We start from the raw sequence: 13,273 nt of genomic DNA, 5'->3' as shown, positions 1-13,273 counted from the left end.
TATATATATGTATATATATATATATATGACAAATGTCACCAATATTAAGAAAAATCTTTTATTTAGACAAATCATTAATACTTTGGCGATAACAAGGATAGATTTTAAGTTTTCTTATCAAATTTTTGTAAAATATAACATAATGATATATATATATATATATATACACATACATATACACATATCTATATATATAATACCATAAGAACGCAATTTATATTATAGAAAAGTCAGTCATTATTTAAAAATCGTATAACAAAAATTATTAACGATTTCCTTTTAAAAACCGCATATTTTTTTAATTGCTTGCATTTAAAAGGGGTCCTTGTGTATAGGGTCGTCATGCATACACATACATGCACAAGTATATAGTTTCGAATTTGTATATCGATGTGTACTTTTTAATTCATCCGTTTATTCTGAATCAGATTCCTATATAACAAATAACAAGTAATTAAATATCGGCATTATTTTTAATTAATAAAATTATATTAAAAAATATACTAAAAATAGTCTCTCTAATAGTTTCATATTAAATAATTTATATAATTATTTTTTTTAAAACAATTAATAAATTGAAACTCATCTAAATAGAAAACATAATTTTGAACAATTTCCAGAGTTTATACCGTGTAAATATATCTTCTTATTTTGAGTCGTTGTTATACTAACATAAGTAAATATAAAATACTAAAAATAAGATTGCAATATACAAATAATCTTAAAAATGTACTGTACTCACCATGTATTGACCCTCAATATATCGGCCCGAATTTCTCGACGTTCTTCGTAATTCTCTTGGTTCGGAATGCTCTTGATTTCGCCTCCTTTTACATAAAAAAAAAAAAAAAATAAAAAAAATTACAAATAGATTATAATTAATATCGTATTTAAAAAAGAACATTAAAAAACCTTTACTCACGGTCTCGATTGTATCTGCAAAGTTTTAAGACGAGTATCTATATCCTGTGAAGGACTTGTTGATGTATCCTCTGCCATAGATCCTGGAGATGTTTGTATTAACCCTGATTCTGTAGCTTCATAATATGTGTTTGATTTGGGACCACGTGTTATTGAAATTTTTGTAACTGGTAATCTGAAAGAACATAATATAATATAATTAATAAAAATGTAATACTTAATAATATAGACATTATATATTATTTATATTATAAAAAATGATAGAAACAGCATATTACTCATTTTTATTTGTATTATGCATAGTATGAATAAAATGTTACTTACTGATTTTTCCGTGGACCACGTTTTTTCTTGTGTTTACTGAAAAACAATTCATAGTGATCAAAATATATTATGCTTATACGGTATTTAAATAAAAGGGACAAAAATTTAATGTCAATATTACTTTAATTAATGTATTATTAAATCTTTTCTATTTAATAGCGAAACAGATGTATATCAATTATACAATACGTATATATATATATAGGAAGAATATATACATTAATTAAACATGAATATTACATAAATTATTTATGTTACTTACAGAATTAACCCAAGAAATAAAAAACAAAATATCTATGTAAAATGATTCTGTAAGTTAACAATTATAGAGAACGGCGTGTTGTATATATCTGAAACTCTATTTCAAATTAGGAAATGTGAAATAATGGGTTAATTCTGTCACATTTCCCATAATTTATTTAATTTGATAAATGCATATCATGCGTTTGCAATATCAATTTCCAATTGCATGAATATAGGATTTGGGAGCTCTGGGAATAGAAGGTCTCGTTTAAATTAATATTACATATTTTTTGTATCTATCACCAATTTGTATTATTAATTATAAATAAGATACAAAGTTTAAACTTACTTGTTTTTAAATATTTATGTTGGATAAGAATACACACATCGTTCTCTATGTACTATTTTTTTCACTTTGTTTAAAAATATTATAATTTATTATTTTTCTTCTGTTATACGCTATCTTAATTCTAATTTAAATTTTGACTTTATTTTATTTTGTTTTGTTATATATAGTTTTTTTCAATGTAAATAAAATCTAGAGTAGGTACCAGGCATAACGAATATCATTAATTTTAAAAAATATAATTTTTGCCCCTTATATTATATTTATATACATATATAATATTAAAATATATTTTATTTTATATTATTTAAAATTGTAATTGTAGTTTGCCTAACAATCAGGTAGCCTGCAACAAGCAGTTTATCAAAGATTACTACCCATGCAAGAAGACACTAATTATCGTAATATTAGATCAATTAGAATTAAGCAAAAACAAGCAGCAGCAAGTATAAATAATAAATTATTTCATTTTAAAGATATTTGTAATAAAATTTGATTATATAAAGTTAAAAGTAATTTGTTCGAATCAAATTCTTGACAAATGAGAACTTCAAAAATTTAATATCTTTATAATTTCTATAGTGCATAGAAATTTATTAAATTTTCCGTTCTTATTGCATAAAATTGCGTTCACTGATTTGAATAAATTTTATTTAGGTATACATATATATTTTTAACATTAAACAATAATTATGTATTATAATAAAGAATAAACATAATTAATATGACGTATATTCAAAATAGTAAATTTATATGAAAATTGGAATATATATTTATTAAGTTATTAATCAAGAACAGAATTAAACGGTAAATAAGTGAAGTAGATCTTAATTATAAATAAATTAAATAAGTTTTTCTTAAATAAAGAAAAACTAAATAAATCTATCGAAAACAACGAATGAAAACTTACTATAATGAATACAAGTGATAAATAAAATTTATGCAGATGTAATAAAATCTGTATAAATTTTATACAAATATGTGTGTTATATATGTATATATTAAGTAGTCATGAATATTAAGTAAAATAGCACATTAAGAATATTTTGAAATACAATGAAGCATTAATAAATACACAATTAGTGAAATAAAAGATAAAGTAAAGTGATAATTTATATTTACATTAAATAATTTCATGTGATTGAAAAATAATAATGCAGAAGGAAAATGTACTATTTGCTATTTGTTACAATATTACTTAAAGTAAGTTAAGTAATCAGTACATTTAAAAAGCTGTTAAAGAAAAGCATTAGCCTTTTCATCACAAAAAATTTAATGAAATTAAAATTATTTATAAAGGATACTATTTTAATTAAAAAAGAAGGAAGCAATTGGTTGCATTTGCATTCAATTCTACAATATTAATAATTATAATAGAAGAAGATAAAAAAAAGAACTGCTTTATTTTAAAACAGATCGTAGATACACCTAACTTACCCTGAAAATTCATGATCGGAACCTTCATCGGCTTCATCTGCATCTTCTTCCTCTGTAAAATAAATAATATCGTATACATAATTAATATACATATTATATATTATCAACATATTTTAAGTACATATATATATATATAGCAAAAATTTTCAAAATATAAAATTTTAACTGACCGGCTAAATGATCCTTTTTACGTCGTGTATATGCCCGTTTACTTGTTACTGGAACTTGATCAGTCTCTCCATGTAAAAGACTATTTCTATATAAAAGTAATGGTTGCCAATCTTCTCCTCGTGAAGAAGGCATACCAGCTTGTAATCTTCTATCTAAGAAATTTAATCTAAAATAGACATAACATTATATATCAATAAATGAAAATAAAAATATATTTTCTATTATCTTTCACAAATAATACTTACACAACGCGTTTATCCTGTTTTAACAATTTATTAGTAAATTCTGACAAAATTTCCAAAAAGGATAAATTGGGTGGTGGACCAGTTGGATCTTGCTCGATACCATCTGGAGGAGTAATAGCAAATAAAACTCCTGCTCTATGCAAAGCAGTAATTGCTTCACGATTTTTCACAGCATCCAAACCAAATGATAATGCAAATCGTTTGGCCAATTCCTAAAAGTATCGAATATAATTTAAATATTAAACTGCGTAAAAAAATAAAAAGATTTATTTTATTTATTAAATTTCTTCAAAATATTATAACGCAAACCTTAATTGCAATGAATTCCTCGCTATTTCTGTTAACCTTGCCCTTTTCCATAACAATCTCATTATACAAAATATTTAAACTATGTTGCATTGTTAAAGCACAATTCGTCTTATTGATATCTCGAGCTTTACCTAAGGTAGTTTTTATTATATCACCATAATCATTATAATATTTTACATAATGTTTAAATACATCAGCTGCTGCTTTTGTTGGAATCATGTTGTAAACAATAAGTTTGCAATAACTGGCTAGGAAATTTCGACGTTTATGTAACTCTTCAATCTTTGAGTGCTCATCGTGTTCATCTATGTTATCATAAAAAATATTATTTTTTATATTGCATAAAATCTATTCTTTAATAATATAAATAAATAGTTACCATCTTCCTCTTCGCAAAAAACATATTCTTGTATAAATCGATTAAGCATATGTTGCATTGTTTGGTCAGGTTCATACACTAATTGAGACATTAATGCATTAGGGTGACTGGCTAGTTGATTACAAAATACTACTAGTAAATCACATATTGTATTATATGCCTCCTCTCTTAAAATTGGTGGTGTTCGCTGTAATAAGATTAATTTATTATATATAATAAATTAATATATATATATATATATATTCTATAATCATTATTATATAATTATATATCTTATTAATCTTATCTATATTATATATCTATAAGATAATTATTATATCAATATTGTGTATGTGTTTATAGAGTTTAATAAAATAATAATTACCACTGTGCTATTATCACCACTAACAAAATAACGCATAGAAGCCATAAATGAATGTAGACGCTCCTTTAATTGACGACACTCGTCTTCTCCACGACTTCCTGAATCTGTAGCTTCCATCAAATGATGCTGACCCCATAAGATGGCGAAAAAACATGCACTTATACAATATTTCACAGCTTCATGAGGTAAACACCTGAAAAATATTATAAATTTTTTACAAAAATCGAACATTATCTATTAATTACATGTAATAAAAAATAAAAATAATACTTTGAAGGATCTTTCGCATCTTTAATGTCTTTATATAAAGAATCCCATATTCCCCAAGGATTCATGTTATGGGATGAATAAAATATAGATACTTTTTTTAATGATTGAACAACATTAAAAATTTCATCTTCATCTGGTTCTTCATCTCCTTCTATTAAATTTCTATATTCATCTATTGCCTCTTTATACTTATTTACAATAAAATCGATTAAAGTTGAACGTGCAACGTCGCATCTGCAAGATATAATTGTCTAAATGTTACAATGTTATTTTGTTTATTAATTATAAAATTAATCGTTAAGTATGTACCTTGTGAAAATTGCATGACCATCAACACACATATTTTCTAAAGTTTTAGATGCAGTATCGAGAACTTCAGTATCATGTATTTTTTCAACAATTGTATGAATTTTCGTTAATAAAGAGTCTAAATTTTGTTCTTGGCGTGATTTGGTATAAATATCCAAATCGAAATATTGTGGAATAGCAAGAAGATTAGCCAATTTTTCTGGATCTGCTCGATATTTATCGAGCAAATGTGGTAATGTTTGAATAAAGTGTTCCGTTAACCGTTGCTTATCATCATGCACCTGCTTCAATTCTTTAACAGATAAAATTTTGCGCGTCGGACCACGTCCAACAGGTGCTTCTCCTATTTGAATACAAATAATTATTCTTCGCTGTATAGTATAATAAATTTATAAATATTAAAAAAAGATTAATAACATAATTATAACTAACCTGTTGCCGCTTGTTTTATACAACAAACCATTAGTTCAATAAGAGATGTTTCTTTCTGATTATCTAATGCTTCTTCCTCAGGACCAGCTTCTTCTAATAACAAATCCGTCATACATTCCCAATCTTTCATCATTTGATTAGTTTCAATTAAAGAATCAACTAAATATGCTCCATGTTCATGAAGTTCAGATTCAATAAAAAATAATACAAGATCACGTATCAAAGGAGTGTTGGGTAATCGTTTTTTGCCACGTTTAGTTTTAACTCCAGCAATGGCTTCGTCATCTGGTCGAAACAAACGTTCATTTAAAAATTCTCCTGCTGCTTGTGCAACAGCTCGATGAGACGAATATACAAGTTCATAAACATGTTCACAATCCTTATCAGTAAGAATTTCTCTATGATGTTTTAAAATTGATATAACTAGTTTAACAGCTTGTACTGCTACATCATATTCTTTGTCTAACGTCATTGCAACAATTCTATCTTTGAATTTACTAGTAAATAATTCAAGTTTCGTTTTTAACTCTTCAGAAGCATATAAAGGTTGCAATGCTTGAAGACATTTTAATCTAACTTCTCCAACTTTATCGTGCAACGTCCAACCTAGAAATTAAACATTAAAATTAAATACATTTTAAAATATTGTCGAATTCAATCCTATTTTTACCAACCAATATATTTTAAGTATGAATCATCCAAAAAATTTTGATGAAATTTTTTCATCCAAACTCCTATTTCTGCCATACAAATTGCTCGTATTTCTGGTAACGTGTCTCTATATCTATGTACAAATACGGACTTAAACATATATGTAAGCATATTTTTTATCTCATCCATGTTCTCTTCCAATTCTTTTCGTTTAGCCATTAAAGATTCAAGTCTATCAGCTGCTCTTTTTTCTCTTGCTTTCTGTCTCTCTGCTTCATATTGTCGCTGGGTATTATCCAAATTTATTGAAACTGTTAAAGCAACATCTACTAGAGCCGTCATCAATTTCATTGCTAAAATTATAATTCAAATAAGTATTATGTATAAATTTATATGATATTGTAAATGATTCGCTTATAGATACATTAATAATAAATGTTTAGAAACTACTAACCAGCGAGCGTAGCTGTATGTCTAAATGCTCTTACTTGAGAATCAGATAAACCTGTCAATAATGAAATAACATTGTCCATCAAAAATTGATCATAAATAATAGAATATTGACATTGTCGAACTAATATTTGTACAAATTCGCAGAAGTTTGCACGAAATTTTTTCCATTGTTGTCCAGTCATAATTAACGGATATTCTCCACTTTCCTATAATAAATTATATATATATATTAATAATAATTAAATAAAGAGTAATAGTAATAAATAAAAAGATATAAAAAAAGATACATACTTCATCAAACTCTTCGGTCATTTTACGTATTATTGCTACATGCTCCATGGTTGCTTGCATTTCTGAAGTAATGCGTCCTTTGCAACCACTTGCATTAATAAAAAATTGCATTAGCATAAGAAGAGCGTTTTCCCTATTACTTTTATATTTTTCAATCCAATCATCGACAATTGTCTATCAACAAAATATTCATATAAACAAATATTGCACATATATCTTTTTCATCTATAAATAATTAATTAATAACTTACAGTAAGAGATGAACGGTTATTTCTAATAACATAGTAAAGACTAGCTTCATCTTCTAAACTATGAGAATGATGCAAACGTCTTCCACGACCACGACCACCTCCTCTACCTCTGCTAGTTGTCGTTGGAATAAAATCTGTATCAATTTCTTTGTATTTTGGTTGTTGCACAGAATTTCCTTCAAATATAAAATAAAGTTTAATTCAACTTTATGTCTTAATTATGACTAATTTTATTGGTAATTACAAACACACCTCGTAATCTGGCACGTGTATTCCGAGTGATTCTCATATTAGCAGGTGTCGCAGGTGTCATAGGTTGTTCGAACTGTACTTGATTATCAAAATTGTTAGATTGTTCTTGATATTGTTGTTGCGAAGTGCCTGGAGAACTATAGCTTTCAGAAGAATAATGTTCGGGTCTAAAAAAACATGATACATATAAAAGAAGAATATTGTTATGAAAGCGTTATTAAAATATATAAATTATTTAAACAATTATAAATATATATTTACGTAGGATTATGGACGGGGGTTTGAGGCACATTATTATATGATGTATAAGAAGAATATGATTCATTTGCATCAGCAGTATTATCATTTGATGGAGTCATAGGTGTCATAGGTGTATCATATTCTGGAGGTACCGGATCATCCATACGTATTCTTTTACCACCTCTTCTATGCATCATTATGATAGTTTTTGTATCTTTTTATATGGAATCTAAAACATTATTATACAAGATATAGACGATATATGCATAATTAATATATAAAACAAATTTGTGTGTTAATTGATACGTATATATAAATTACTTTACGAAACATGACAAAATGTTAATTACAATTGTTAATTATAAACATTATTTTTTGTGAACCTGTATAAAGCTCCTGGATAATCCAGTAATTAAAAAATATTACAAACGTTCGATATTTCTTTCACTGTCCAGGCAATTCATGTAAATACTACTATCTTGATAAAATAACTTTAGTATTCTTTATACATAATAACTTTCAAATGCTATAGTAAACTAGATATAAATGTATATAAATAAAAGTCATATTTAATATGATATATACATATTTTGATATTCGACTCTTCGATTCAATAAAACCAAACTACTGAAATGCGTGAAACATTGTTATCCCTAGATGGGAAAATGGTTATCTATTCTGATTGGTCAATTGTAAATTCACCAAAAAGCTTAGCGCGCGAATTTTTGAAATGATTCAAAATAAAAATTTTCTATAAATTGTAAAATAGAAATTAATTCTATACAACCACAAAATAATTTGTACTTTATTTTATCATGTTAAATAATAAATTAAATGTTTACTTTATCAGATGAAGACATTTAGATAAAAATTTTCGCATACGTTTCTACTAATTTCTACTTTTATGTTACTTATTTAAAAATTTTAGCTTATTGTAGTGAATGTAAAAAGAAATAACATCAGCAGTAATTTAAGATCGATCTTTGAGAGTTTATTACGTACAGTTGAAATCGTATATACAATGAGTTGAAATGATATTAATTAATCTAAAGTAGCTTGTTAAAAAAAGGTCAATAAGCAAATGATTTCCTTGAGCGTGGTTTTTACGAATTTTCAATTAATATTATATTAATATTAATTTAACTAATTGAATTAAATTATTAATTCAATTAATATTAATTAATATTAACTATTAATTTCTAACACCTGGTACTCTATATAAAAATTCTCCATCATCATCATAATAACAATCAGAAATTCTATAAGTTTTGCCTTTTTGATATAACTTGCTTGGAATTTGTATTGGCAGTGAATATTTTTCATCTACAGATATTTTTGAATTCCGTTCCTTCACATAAGTATCTAATTTGGTATCATTTTTATCTGTAGAAATAAGCTGTGGAGGTTCACTTTTGTTTACAGAAATCGATACCTCTTCTTTATTTGATATTTTTAAATTTAAAGAATTGAATTCTTCTTTTTTTTCATTTGATATTTCTACATTCCAAGAACTCAAATTTTCTTTTTTTACTTCTATTTCATCTTCTTTTTTTCTTCTTTTAATGCTTGTACATGTTTTGATTGTATAATAGTGTCGTCAATATCAGGAGATATATTATCATCTTTATTAATGTATTTTTGATATGCATGTAATAATGTAATAGCTTCTTCTGTCCTTTCTGCATAAATTCTTGTAAGTTCCTTCTTTGCAAACTCATTGAAAGTAATTTTTGGTCGAGTTGAATTTGCTTTGGGTTTGACTAATGCTGTATTATTTTTATGCAATAATTCTTTTTTCACTAAATCTCCCTTGTCGAGCAAATTTTTTGCAATAGCATTATTACTAGTATCTTTCAAAAGTTTTGTGTCTATCATTGTTTCTTTACCACTTGGCAATACTTTGTTATCGTTTTGATTACTAGTTTCCTGATCTAAATAACTTTGCACGATATTTGAAAAAAAGTACTTTTCGGTTTTGGAAGTTCAGCTTTTGGTGGTACTAATTTTTCTGCTAAGAGATGTCTGTCAGGTAACATTATTTTTCTATTTTGGAATTTTGCTAAATGTTCTCGTAAAGCAGGACTAACAGGTAACTTTCCTGCTTTAAATAGTTTCCAATTATCAACAACAGTGGCATCATATTTCAAGACTCGTTCTATTGATTCGTAAGACCACTTAGATTTTAAAATTTTTTTAATTGTTTCGGGTAAAGCTGGAAAACTTTTGCTTAACACTTCTACTGTCCATTCTTCTGGGTTGCTTTCATGTAGCTTCCTTATTTGATCCTTTTCAATGCTAGTAAGGAAGTTGGGATCCTTGTCTTTTGTAAAATATTTTGACGCAACAATTCGTTTCTTGAGTAATTGTTTAGCTTTTATTTTTTCCCTAAAAATAATGTTGATATTATTATTCACAATAAAATAATGGATTTATATATACTTTATATATAATATATAATAATTTAATATAATTAAGAAAATAGATAGAAAATAATTTACTGTTCGTAATCTTTATGAAACTCGTCAGCGTGCATGAAGTCTGCTTCAAATTCATCTAAATCATGACCATCCAATTCTTCGAGGTTAGGTTCCTCGAATCCAGCCTGTTTTAATATTCTTAATTTACTTTTAATGCCAGAATTTTTTCTACTTAATGCTCTGCGAGGTATATATGTTATTGCCCTGAGTATATTCATTATGTTTAATAATTTTATTCAATTATGTACATATTCTATTAAAATATAGATATATTCAATTATTACGATGTAAACAACTTTCGTGCGTCTGATCTCTACTATATGAAAGAGAATTTTATGTTCAATAATTAAATAGGTTAGGACAAAAATATCATCGAACTTAAATTAAAATTATTACATGGAAACATTAACTCATTTATTTAAAAATCTTTTAAACAAAAACGTGATTAAAAATTATTGTAATTTTGTTTATATCATTGAAACTCACAATTCACTATTTAAACTGCGCATTAATTTTAATGATAATTAATGTAATTTCTTTTTAAGTTACATTAGTAATCGATTTAATTTTTAATATAAAAAAAAATAAATTTTGTTCATGTTGTTTTTAAGATATAACAAAAAAAGTAAGAGGGAAAATAAATTTTTAATTTAATAGAAGGGTTAATCGTGTAAAAACATTATTTAATTGATCAATGCAAGATACAAGATAATAAAGATGCATAGCATATATATAAATATATATAACTGTTTCCTTCTAAAAGAGGTCAATTATATATTTTAATAATTATCTTTTATAAGTATAAGAATACTCTATTGCTTTTCTTTTTTTACATGGTCTTCTTTGACAACTTCACGATAATTTTTAAGGTACACGTAGATAAAAATAATTTTAATGTATAAATATTTTACTTAAAAGCATTTAAATATCAATTGTAATAAAAGTTTTTTTTTTTTAAATACTACATTTATTTTAAAATTTATTTATCCTAATCGACATGGATAAAAAAAATTAAATTTCAAATTGAAGAATTACTTGATTCATAGATTAAAGATATTTATATATAAAAAGATCCAGTTTAAGAATATTATTACAAAATTTTCAAATAGCACCTTAGCTTATAGTATATAATGATTATAAAATGCTTAATGTGATTTTTTGATTTATATCAAGCTTGTTGATTTAACAATAAAAACAAAAATATTATACTATATATATAAATATAGTAAATGTTTATTATTAATCCTTTTTTTCGGTAAGAACTGCACCTACTGTAGTTTTTATCGCTGAAATCATATTATATAATTAAGTAAACAAACGTTATTAAATATTTTAATTTTTATATATCAAATAATTACCAGTATCACGAGCACTGGATAAGAATTTGTCCAAAGAGGTATGATATTGCAAAAATTTTGGTCGTACTAAACGTCGATAAATAACCAGGGAACCGTTGTATTCTGTTGGAGCCATCAACCATACGTAAAAGAAACACTACAAGAAACACCAATTGAAAATCTTTTCATCTTATTTAAAAACAGATAAAATGAATATACATAATTGCTTATTTTTTAACCTTTAATAGCCAGTAAAAAGGGAGCCATTGAACAATAAGTTCAGAAAAAAATTCAATGATGGTAAAGAGTGCAAATACAACCCAATAAGTTAGCCATTTTGTATCATCATCCTTTTTGGGACTTTCTAAAGCTTTCATTGAGCAATATGCAGGATAAATAAAACCAATAATATTACATACTAATTGTTGTCCAGCTCCAATTAACAAATATAATGCCAGGACAAACATAAGTTCTGAAAAATAAATGAATACTAATTACATAAATATAAGATGATAATTTTGCATATACATACACGTATACATATATATATGATTAATTTATTATATATACTTTATTAGTTTTATTTATATAGCTTTCCTTAAAAATATATATACGTGAATATAAAAATAAATTGAGGTAGCAATGCGGTATATATACATAGTATGGTTAATCAATAAATTCAGACAATCTTTTCCTTTAAATTATTTTTCAATAGATATAATAGATTTATCTATTATGATTTAAAATTAGATATAAAACGAGAAAAAAACTAATTACTATTTATGCTTCTTTTAAATAATAATATAATTTGATTTATGTATTTTGTAATTTTAAATTGATCTATGAATTGTATCTTATTATTATGTAAAAACACGATTATAAAAAATTCTTATTAAAAAATTAATTAAAAGGATAATTAATGTAACTTTTAGATGGGTATTACATACCAATAAATAGATATAATCGATTGATTCCAGTTTTTTCTTCAGCAAATGCAAAGAACTTGGTCCATGGTTTGCTTTCATCTTTTAACACTTTTTCTAAAGATTCTTTTATAACTTCTATCCTTGACATTTTTAATTTGATGATAAAACAAATAGTTAAACTTTACTCAAACAGCTGTAATTTAACCGTTGTCACCACTAGACAAATCTTGGTAAACTATTCAAAACAGTGCTTCCAATCTAAAAACTAAAAATTTCCTACTAGATAATTTGAAAATGTTTCTATAATCCCCAGAAATTTTGAAATAAATATTTTTTATTATATTTACATTATCTCATTATAATTATATATAATATTAATATTATTTATTTATTTATATGATTTTTATTATAAAATATCAATTGGTTATTTCTTTTTTTTGTAATTGTTTCATTTCTTTCAAATACATATTAATAACAATAATTTCTATATATTTAGGTATGCAATTTTTTCCGCCATTTTTCTATATTTTTTTTGAGAGGGAAAATATAAAAATAGTATCCTTTTTAAAAAAAATACGCACAGCAATGTCATTTTTTAAACAAAAATTTCATTAACTCAAACGTATCGTTTTAAAATTATATAGT

At 25.1% G+C, this 13,273-nt stretch overlaps 3 protein-coding genes across 5 annotated transcripts; all 3 read right to left on the bottom strand.

Moving 5' to 3' along the window:
* Positions 1–140: 140 nt before the first annotated feature.
* On the bottom strand, positions 141–8,527 carry SA1 (stromal antigen). 3 transcript variants are annotated; one of them, XM_015316237.2, is made up of 20 exons: positions 8,239–8,526; positions 7,910–8,117; positions 7,649–7,815; positions 7,397–7,572; positions 7,146–7,319; positions 6,856–7,060; positions 6,425–6,754; positions 5,751–6,356; positions 5,319–5,661; positions 5,010–5,243; positions 4,740–4,932; positions 4,376–4,562; positions 3,997–4,301; positions 3,688–3,899; positions 3,442–3,608; positions 3,272–3,323; positions 1,246–1,281; positions 923–1,096; positions 743–827; positions 141–432 (listed from the first exon to the last, which is right to left on the bottom strand). In XM_015316237.2, the coding sequence occupies exons 2-20, from the start codon at positions 8,083–8,085 to the stop codon at positions 415–417; spliced, it is 3,840 nt and encodes a 1,279-aa protein (XP_015171723.1). In that variant the 5' UTR covers positions 8,086–8,117; positions 8,239–8,526; the 3' UTR covers positions 141–414. The 3 variants fall into 3 exon arrangements, with proteins under 3 accessions (XP_015171723.1, XP_015171722.1, XP_015171725.1); XM_015316236.2 differs by having other exon boundaries at positions 8,272–8,526; XM_015316239.2 differs by lacking the exons at positions 141–432; positions 743–827; positions 923–1,096; positions 1,246–1,281 and adding an exon at positions 1,834–2,180 and having other exon boundaries at positions 8,272–8,527.
* A 330-nt stretch (positions 8,528–8,857) lies between these two features.
* Positions 8,858–10,889, bottom strand: LOC107064020 (uncharacterized). Its single transcript, XM_089172008.1, is given in 4 exon segments — positions 8,858–9,374; positions 9,440–9,843; positions 9,846–10,273; positions 10,387–10,889. Coding segments are annotated over 4 exon segments (1,323 nt in total). The 5' UTR covers positions 10,584–10,889; the 3' UTR covers positions 8,858–9,080.
* Positions 10,890–11,404: 515 nt separating this feature from the next.
* On the bottom strand, positions 11,405–12,863 carry LOC107063859 (receptor expression-enhancing protein 5). Its single transcript, XM_015315981.2, has 4 exons — positions 12,650–12,863; positions 11,942–12,174; positions 11,724–11,859; positions 11,405–11,651 (listed from the first exon to the last, which is right to left on the bottom strand). Exons 1-4 carry the CDS (start codon positions 12,774–12,776, stop codon positions 11,605–11,607), a joined length of 543 nt encoding a protein of 180 aa, XP_015171467.2. The 5' UTR covers positions 12,777–12,863; the 3' UTR covers positions 11,405–11,604.
* Between the last annotated feature and the right edge of the window lie 410 nt (positions 12,864–13,273).

The sequence above is a fragment of the Polistes dominula genome, unplaced genomic scaffold (assembly GCF_049000335.1).
Source record: "Polistes dominula isolate Pdom_NZ unplaced genomic scaffold, Pdom_raw_medaka contig_73, whole genome shotgun sequence".
Classification (NCBI taxonomy): Eukaryota; Metazoa; Arthropoda; class Insecta; order Hymenoptera; family Vespidae; genus Polistes; species Polistes dominula.
This window is presented reverse-complemented; position numbering and strand designations above follow the sequence as displayed.